We start from the raw sequence: 8,856 nt of genomic DNA on the forward strand, positions 1-8,856 counted from the left end.
CCCTGATGTTCGCACCTACACTACACCATCCTTCCCAGTCAACAAATAAGTGAACCTGCATTTCTTTGGTCTTTGGCCATATTTTACTAACATGTTCTGTTCAATTTGATAAACTAAACCCTGTCCTGTGCTACCTATCGACATACTTCTGGTTCTGTAGCACTATTTTTCAAACCAGCTCGACGGTTTCTATGGGACATGGTTGACCAGTAGACTTGAACAGATACCACATCCTACAAAACAGAGGGAGTGTCGGCACTTCTCCATGAAGCCTATACACCATATATCTGCACCTGAAAGCCGTCTGCTGGCACTTGAATATAATCGAGCTGTACAGTCGCCTCGACACATTTACTGACAACACAAGACTGAAGTATAACCCTACCATTCATGCTGTCAACATGGTTCATGTATACATAACTTGTTTTTCCTGGTTTCGGATACTCTTGAATTTGTACTCCACTTTGTTTGATCAAGGGACTAAAGCTAGCCCCTACTTCAAAGGCTAACAGTCAAATGTGGTCCTCAAAAGAATCACCGTACTAAACTCTTGTTTTACCGTTGTTGGGGCAAGGTTAAGGACTCGCATTATGACCCTGAAAACATGCAGCCAAAACCAACTGATGATCTGTTTCTGTTTTAGTATATCCAAGTAAGAACTCACAACTGCCGAGCAAGTTCATGGGCAACATTGGGATACTAATCATTATTAATGATAGTTTCATTCGAAATTGCTTGTGCAATATATTTGAACATCCAGGGCACATATATTTGACATACATTGTTCCCTTAAAAGCAATGTCTTTCTTGGCACATCATCATGCCTTCTTGTTCTTGGCCAGCGACACGACCAGCTGTGCCCGCGGGTATCTCGCCAGCTCCTCCTCCAAGCTTCCCTCCACGCTCCAGCGTCTCTCGGCGGTCCTCACAAATTCATCCATCACTTCTCCAAAGTGCTGCACAACTATGGGCTCAAACGCGGCTCTCAGTTGGTTGGCGACCCAGCTTGCAGTGGTGTTAGGATTGTTCAGACTGCTTGAACGGTCGTGCACCCGCATGTCACTGATCGAAAAGGAGCCCTCTTCTTGGATGATCTCCCTCAGCTCTTTGTCGGAAGGTCCATACAGAGGCACGTAGAAAGAATTAAACTTTGCTCTGTCGATCACGCCCTGTCAATCATGGCTTAACACATCATGACTTCAAATAAGTGTGTTCATTTAAAAACAATAGATTGATATGCTAAACTGGAAAGGTACCTCTGAGGCCATGACACATAGAATCTTAGCAAACATTTCCCACAAGTGAAGGAACTGGGAAGTGCGATCATCAGAACTCTTCCCTACCAGAGAAACAACCATCCGGCCTCCTTGGACTAATTCCTTGGCTCTCAGCTCTAGGAAAAGTGTGAAATCTTTCCTGAACTGACGGGCATAAGCCTCACTGACCATGTGGAGTCTTTCATGCCTAGCATGCTCATCAACATCGTACGCAGGGACCAAGTTCCTCGTTAGATCTTCAGGAGCCTATATAAGGATATATGATAGATGTTTGCTTACAAATCAACGAGTTAATTCAAATAAAATCGGTCGATTGAGCAGTATCAAGCTCACACCTCTGAGAGCCAATTCTGGCAGTTGGACGAGCAGAAAAGATGCACTGAGCCACTAGTGAAGAGCCTCTCGTAGAATGATCCTGGTATGATCCCCACGGTCACTAATCCAGGCTTGCTGCTTTCAGAGAGCGTGACTAGACCCTTCACCACCGCGTTGAAGTCGTTGCCAGGCAGGTCATTGAGGAGCACGCACACTTCCGGCGGTGGTTGTTCGAGCTGAACGCAGTGGTTGTTAATGGCCTCGACGGCGAACGATACCAGTGCTATCGCGTTTGGGCCAGAGGAGCATCCCAAGTCCGCGATCACCATCTTTTTGGGGTACAAGGTGCATAAGTCCGTTATTGCTGCTTCTATCAGGGGCTTCATCCTCTTCTGCAGACCACCCTAGAACCGAGTTGTAATTCTTCAGAAAAACTCTTCTATTCTTCCGCAATTATTTGTTTATGTCTCAGTAATAAAATGCTTTCTTATATATAAAAAATCGTGTTGAAACGAGTATGAGAAGCCAAGCGTCAAAGGGCGGATCGCCGTAGACTAATGAATTATTCAAGATGGGAGAATCGACATACCTGGGCGCTGGAGTTGCGAGCATAGCTTGTTTCGCCTTCTCCATGATTCATAAACACCATCTGCTTGGAGGCCATGGCTTATTTGCTTGCAGCAAGCTAAGGCTAGCCTCTAGATCTACAAACACGAGGGTAGCAAGGCAATGAGTCCCAAATAAGACTTGTTGGCTATTGGCCTACTGAATCTAATGGTAAAGGCTCAGGTCAGACAAAATCCAGACCCATGGATTTAGTGCCATCTTCGGGGCTATTTCCAGCTATTTCCACCATCATCAATACCCTTATTGAAAATAAGTTGGAAAATCCCAAAATACGTTGGAACCTCTAAGCATATCTTACCATTATGATGCAGGGATAAGGCGCATAAGTGCCAAATCGGTGAAAGATACTACACCACGACGGGGATAGGCAAGAATACGCATGGGATATGCATATCCCCAAGTATCTCTTTTTCCGAATTACAATAAAGAAAATAAATTAGAAAACGGCCGGGAACTCCCTCCGCCTCAGTTTACTAGTCTTCCATGTATCTGTAGGTCGCCAATTTGCCTATATAATTTAAATTATATAATGTAAAATTTATATTATTAGAAATAGAACATCTAAATTTTCTAATAATATAATTATAACATATAACTAATACTAATTTGATCAAATTTGCGACCTAGAAATACGAGCACGCCTAATAAACTGTGAGAGAGGGAGTACCTAAGGATACGTACGGGCCTATTATTACATGGAGAAAATGCCGTTTTCTGTATCGCCTTATTCTATCCCCGTACCATGTAACATACTCTTCATACGAATTACTCCATATAGTAGTTCAGATCCACGCTAACATGGCCTCGAGCAATCTGTGTGATTCAGTCCCATTCTTATTCTCCTCATTGAATTGAATCTTCAGAAACAAATCTGTGTTACAATACCTTGTACATGTAATTAGCTGGTCTCAGTTTGCAGGGAGTAAAAGTATCTGAAATGCAAGGGCATAGCAAGGATAATCCTGGTCAGAGTTTGTTGGAAAGCAGAGCCACTTTTCAGAAACCGTTTACCTGAGCATGCAGAGCTCATGCTGAGGAATATTAGAATGGAGCAGAGCAGTAAACTGATGTTGATCTGGTCTATAAAAGGCCAGCCATACCTCTGAGTTTTCCAAGCCAAAACATATGAGATAGCTCTGAAAGTAAGAGTTGTAGGAAACTGAACTCTTCCATGTCCGAGACATTTCTTTAGGAGTTCAGTTCCCACCAACATCTCATCTTCATAGCTGTCTACACAGGCTAGCCACATCAGATAATTTGGCAGATGAATTTGAGTGTTGGATGGGACCAAATCTTTGCTGCAGACTGCAGAGTGAGACAAGATTTGGTTTCCTCCAATATCTCATGTTCATGTGTCAGACACCAAATGTTGCAACTTGCAAGAACCTCGGAAGCTGAATGTGAGATTTGGACGGAACCAAATCTTTAGCTAGCTGTTGTGGCGCAGGATTTGGTTTCCTCCAATATCTCATCTTCAGCTGTCCCTGACGTCCACACCCACAACATCCTCAAGCAATCAGAGAAACTGAATTTGTTTGATCTTTGATCATCTGTGTCATATTTTACAAACATGTTATGATCAATTTGAGAACCTAAACCCTCAACAATCTGTATTTTTATGATGGTCATCCAAGGATGATCTCATGATGCAAGCCATTAATCAGAAGCACAATTCTGTTAAGTCAAAACAAAAAAAAACATTTCCAAATTTTGTGTTAACAGAAACATGTACACCAGTTCATATTACCAAGACTATTTTTATGATGGTCATCCAAGGATGATCTCATGATGCAAGCCATTAATCAGAAGCACAATTATGTTAAGTAAAAAGAAAGCGCTTCCAAATTTTGTGTTACATCTACTGAAACAGAAACATGTACACCAGTTCATATTACCAAGACAAAACTAGAAGTTGCTCATACATAACGCATTACATTTCAGCAAAATAACCTTCAACAAGCAAGTGCAAGCACCACATTGACCTGATGCAGAAAATACAGCTCATGTAATCCAGGACAGGTAATTTGCCTCCTTTCCTTTGTTCCACAGTGGTGGACCCGAATTGACAATCTCGCAACAACAGATGGAACATAAGAGCAGCGCCAAAGCTTCGCAGTTCACCGTCTAGGTTGTATTTACATGTCAGCCTGTAAGATGTTCAGGAACAGGTAACAGAGGCAAGCACTCATCCGTGCGCATTCATGTCAGCGATTTAACTCCATCCTGCGAAAGAGCGGCTCACATGCAAGTCAGAAGGCAAGTTAGGTAGAAGAACTCTACTGGTGGACAATTGCCTCTGGCCTCGTTGCTTGCAGATTTGACAATCCAATTTCCTCCAGGCGCTTCCATGTAGCCTCACGTTTTGATCTCACCGCAGCTCCCTGAGCTTCGTCGTCCTGAAACTTCTTTAGGCACTCCTCAAACAGTGCAGGGTCATGGTCCAAGAATATTTTGCGAACATTAAGACTCAAGCTTTGAACTGCCTGGTTCCAATGACCTTTTGTATTTCGTTCTAACGCAGGAAGGATTATGGGCAGTAGCACCCTACTGTTTTGTTTGATCAAACCCTCAATATGGTCATTGTTCCATAGAAACAAAGCCCTCTCTGCCACCTGTAAAATAAAGAAGAATGGATGCATCATTACCTTATATACTGAACAAGTAGCACTGAATCATAAGGGAACATAGCATGATTTATCCTACAGTCCTACTGCCTGAACATCACCAAATTTTAGATCATGGGGTAAAAGACTAAGTACAGATGATTATTTTCAATGCTGCCTACAAAATGCATTCAATGACACATCGTAAGCAGCCAAATACCAATACAGAAGTCTACCTTCCAGGACTTCCTAGAAAGTTAATAGTATGTATGATAATTTGAGGATCTATTGTATTGGGAACATAATGAAATCAGCTTGTTCATGAACATAATATACCATGGATCCAACAACCCAACAGAAAGAGTGCCTTATGAATCATGATATGACAATATGAAATACATAGAAACCAGTTTGGACATAACAGTTTCTTCAGCTACCCCATCAACAAAAATTATACATTAATATGTCACGAAATAACAAGATCCATAAGAGACCATAAAGTTTTGACAATCTTACTCCGGCGAAGTGGTGACTGGCTATCAGTAGAAGTGATTATATTTTTACAATATAAAGGGTAAATGGGTGCACTATGAAGCTGTGAAACTAATCATATCTAGGTTCTTATCTGAAAATGACGTAACGGCGGTAGTGCTATTAGAACGATGAACACACGAATATGATAATTCAATACTGGCAGACTTAATTGTCGATACAAAGCACCATCAATCTAGATTCAATATTTGTCAGCTACAGTTACATAGCAGAGTAATGTGATAAAGTTGATGTATGCTTCCTAATACTGATATCACAGTTCTTGATGTAAGTGTTCATAAGGGAAACGTGGCATGAATTGATTCAGTAAACCCAACTCCTGCAATATTTTCTCATGGACCATTATCCCACCTCAACCTCTCCAGATATAGATAGTTGAGAACTTTGAGACTTAGATAAGTTTGAAGTAGCAAAAAAACAATACTTATTCAGGGCCGAGTTAAAATCAACAAGCTCCTGGCAAGGAGTTAATCATGAAGTAATTACATTGATCAGGAAATGGCTAATATAAATATTCCCGTTCCAACATGAACAGAACTAGTGCACACTTTATACCTATCATTTGCTACAGGTCAGTTCACTTGCCATGATTATAGTTATATAAAGTGATGACACAAGCAAACACTGTCACAATACTAACAATAGTTTTGAGATGAGAACTTCCATGAGCTATTAACAAGTAAATATCGTATGTGTACGGTTTGGTTGGCACTCTGCACTTACTCCCTCCGTTCTCTTTTAGTCTACATCTTAGACTAAAATTTTGTTCCAGTCTAAATTTTAGTTTTGTAATCAACAACACAGAAAACAAAGCAGTCCTACTCTCTCTATTGGATGTCATTAATTTTCATGTAGCTTGGATTGGTTGTTCACATATCAAAGTAGTAGTATCAAATGACTTTCTAATTGGTCTTAAAAATTTGTAGAATGTAGACTAAAAGAGAACAGAGGGAGTATATTTTACCTGGAAATGCGAACTACTTAAACACCGGGCAATCTGTCGGAAAAGCGGCACCATGCATCTCTGGAATTCTGCTGTCTGGGTAGCTTCCAATACCTCCTCTAACTCGCCCAAAAACATCACCTCCTTTGAACTATTTGTGATGGGCCAATACTTGAGTAAACCCCTTATAACAGTATCAGCAAGCTTGCAATCTTTCTCAACGAACTGAGTGACACAGTATGAGAGCTGCTGATGATACATGCTAACACATTTTGGTTTGTGGAGAGGTATCAGTGCTCGGACTAGAAACGATTTATGCTCTTCCTTGAGTGGCAAAGCAAAACCATTGATTATACTACCCAAAATCTCTAACAGCTCTGCAATCCCATAATGCTTTTCTGTCTCAAATATAAATCTGTAGAATATATTATTAATCGCCTTCCTGATGAATGGGCGGTGCACCATAAACTTCCCATATATCCTGTGAAGTATTGTCTTCAAATACTCCCTCTCTCTCGGATCCTCCGAGTCGAAGAGATCAAGCAGCTTGAGAATGAAACTCTGATCGACATATCTCTTGGCCATCTTTGCATCTGTCTCAGGAGACTGAACAAATCTTAAGAACAGTTCAAAGATAATCTGCAGGTGAGGCCAAGCCGGGTCCATGACAGGCTCTTCCTCCTCCAAATCAAATGACTCAAGTGCCTTGTTCTCCCTTGGCGCAGGATTCGGGGCCCGGAACAAGTTTGTGGATACCATGTTGACGACCTCTTGCACGACAGGCTCTGGGAATTTCCCGGTGGCAGAGGTGACATAATCCACGAGCTCAAGCAATGTTTGCCTCTTGATCTCCTTTTCTTTCACATCCTTTGTTGGATCCGTGAAGTCGAACACCACGCAGCACATGGCGAGCTTCCTGAGGAACAGGCCAGGTTTCTCCGAAGGTGGCACATCCCTGAAGCTCGGAAGCGCCTCATAAACAGGCGGGGCCATAAAACCATTGCTGGCACCCGCACCAACACCAGCGTTCCTGTTGCTGTAACTCTGGCCAGGATTCGCGCCCGCGGCCGCGTAATTGTTCGGATTGCCAATCCTACTAGACATGGTCAAATCTGTCGTGGTTCTTGCATCAGACGTCGGACTAGACAGCGAGGAGCTTGCTCCGGCGAAATCCTTCTCGCCGGACTTGGCCGGCTTCTTGGGGAGCCTGCCCAGGATTTGCTTGATCATAACGGATTGACGAAACAAGTCGTCCCCCGATCAGACCGCGCTACAAAACTCCGTCCAAATCCATCATCTCTCCACCTGATCAAAGCAGGCACCGTGAGAAGCATCGAAAAAAAAGGAAATCCACGCATCGCACGGGAAGGATAGGGTAAAACCGAACCTCACCAGATCAAATCGAAGCCTCCGGAGCCGAAACCGCGCCTTTCCGATCGGCGATAACCGATAAAAAGAAGAGCCGCGCGGGGGTCAAAAGGGAAGATGGGGCTCAGAGGGTAAAGCAAAAGGCGAAAAAATCGCGCCTTTTACCCCCAAAATTCCACGCGAATTGGCCCCGGGCGGAAAGGAGAGGGCACAAACTGGATGGATTCCTGCAGAAACCTGTGGGGAATTCGTGGTGGAGGAGGAGGAGGTGGTGGTGGTGGAGGCGTCGCCGGTCGGGTTCGTTCGGGTCGCTTCTTGGGGGAACAGTGGGAGGAGGAAGGCACTCGGTGGGCGAAGCGGAGCCAGAATGGGAGAGAAAATTATTAAAGAGAAAAGAAAAATTATTGGACTAAATCCAAGATGGGTAGCTTCGGTCGGTGGCTGGTAAATATTCTGGTGCACATTTTAGGTTGCACCCAAGACCCAACTCAACACAAAATTCATCTGCACAAAATAAAGTTTACACCACTATTCAATATGGCGGATTGCTAATTTGTAGGCTGCTTAAAATATTCTTCATTACTTGAGTTGATCCAAATGTGTTCATTTTCTCTGAACATAAATGGTTGATCACCAAGATATCGGGAAAACTCGAAACGCCGGTGAGATGAGCCATTTGCTTGGTTTTTTCATGTTACTCTCGCTAAATTCCCTATAATCAGTGGTGGCTTCGGGAGGCCAAGGAGGGGCAAGGATTATGGTGTTGTCTAAGTTTTTCGATTTTAGGTTTAGCTGGTAGCGGCGAGGCCTCGACTGCGGAGGCATCACATACTGCAAGGAATAAAAATATTTATGATTTATTCATGTCATGTACATGGTTAGCCTAGCGGAAACCGAAGTTGGCTCTAGATCTAGCAGGTTGTCATTCGATGCTTTGGGCAGTCCTAGGCTATGTTGTTAAGTTTGGGTTTCTTCATTTTTGTGTGCTCCCGATCGCCCGACAATAAGGCATTCAAGAAGTAGTTTGGTAGTCTGCCTTGCAAGGGGATGATGCCCTAGCCACAATATGTTTAATGTGGGAAGCTCATGCAGCATAGGAAGACAAATAAAATTAGTTCAGTTTATACATTTGTGGTCTTTTGTATTTTCTTCTCCACATACTTTAAGATAA

The 8,856-nt window shown here is 42.9% G+C and overlaps 2 protein-coding genes across 3 annotated transcripts; both read right to left on the reverse strand.

The window, feature by feature from the left end:
- Positions 1-818: 818 nt before the first annotated feature.
- Positions 819-2,573, reverse strand: LOC124655239 (inactive anthranilate O-methyltransferase 1-like). Its single transcript, XM_047194169.1, has 5 exons — positions 2,518-2,573; positions 2,182-2,296; positions 1,613-1,996; positions 1,257-1,523; positions 819-1,169 (listed from the first exon to the last, which is right to left on the reverse strand). The coding sequence occupies exons 2-5, from the start codon at positions 2,254-2,256 to the stop codon at positions 819-821; spliced, it is 1,077 nt and encodes a 358-aa protein (XP_047050125.1). The 5' UTR covers positions 2,257-2,296; positions 2,518-2,573.
- Positions 2,574-4,038: 1,465 nt separating this feature from the next.
- Positions 4,039-8,045, reverse strand: LOC124690543 (serine/threonine protein phosphatase 2A 57 kDa regulatory subunit B' theta isoform-like). Of its 2 annotated transcripts, none has more exons than XM_047223918.1 (3): positions 7,710-8,045; positions 6,339-7,622; positions 4,039-4,831 (listed from the first exon to the last, which is right to left on the reverse strand). In XM_047223918.1, exons 2-3 carry the CDS (start codon positions 7,545-7,547, stop codon positions 4,496-4,498), a joined length of 1,545 nt encoding a protein of 514 aa, XP_047079874.1. In that variant the 5' UTR covers positions 7,548-7,622; positions 7,710-8,045; the 3' UTR covers positions 4,039-4,495. The 2 variants fall into 2 exon arrangements, with proteins under 2 accessions (XP_047079874.1, XP_047079882.1); XM_047223926.1 differs by having other exon boundaries at positions 7,705-8,045.
- Between the last annotated feature and the right edge of the window lie 811 nt (positions 8,046-8,856).

The sequence above is a fragment of the Lolium rigidum genome, chromosome 1 (genome assembly GCF_022539505.1).
Source record: "Lolium rigidum isolate FL_2022 chromosome 1, APGP_CSIRO_Lrig_0.1, whole genome shotgun sequence".
Lineage (NCBI taxonomy): Eukaryota > Viridiplantae > Streptophyta > Magnoliopsida > Poales > Poaceae > Lolium > Lolium rigidum.

What these genes read in the sequence shown, in the direction of transcription:
- LOC124690543 (XM_047223918.1), bottom strand. Translation starts at nt 7,547, where the DNA reads ATGATCAAGCAAATCCTGGGCAGGCTCCCCAAGAAGCCGGCCAAGTCC. An exon ending in TAAGTAGTTCGCATTTCCAG is followed by an intron (nt 4,832 to 6,338) that starts GTAAAATATACT and finishes TTTATTTTACAG; the next exon opens with GTGGCAGAGAGGGCTTTGTT.
- LOC124655239 (XM_047194169.1), bottom strand. Translation starts at nt 2,256, where the DNA reads ATGGCCTCCAAGCAGATGGTGTTTATGAATCATGGAGAAGGCGAAACA. An exon ending in GCCAGAATTGGCTCTCAGAG is followed by an intron (nt 1,524 to 1,612) that starts GTGTGAGCTTGA and finishes ATCCTTATATAG; the next exon opens with GCTCCTGAAGATCTAACGAG. An exon ending in TATGTGTCATGGCCTCAGAG is followed by an intron (nt 1,170 to 1,256) that starts GTACCTTTCCAG and finishes CATGATTGACAG; the next exon opens with GGCGTGATCGACAGAGCAAA.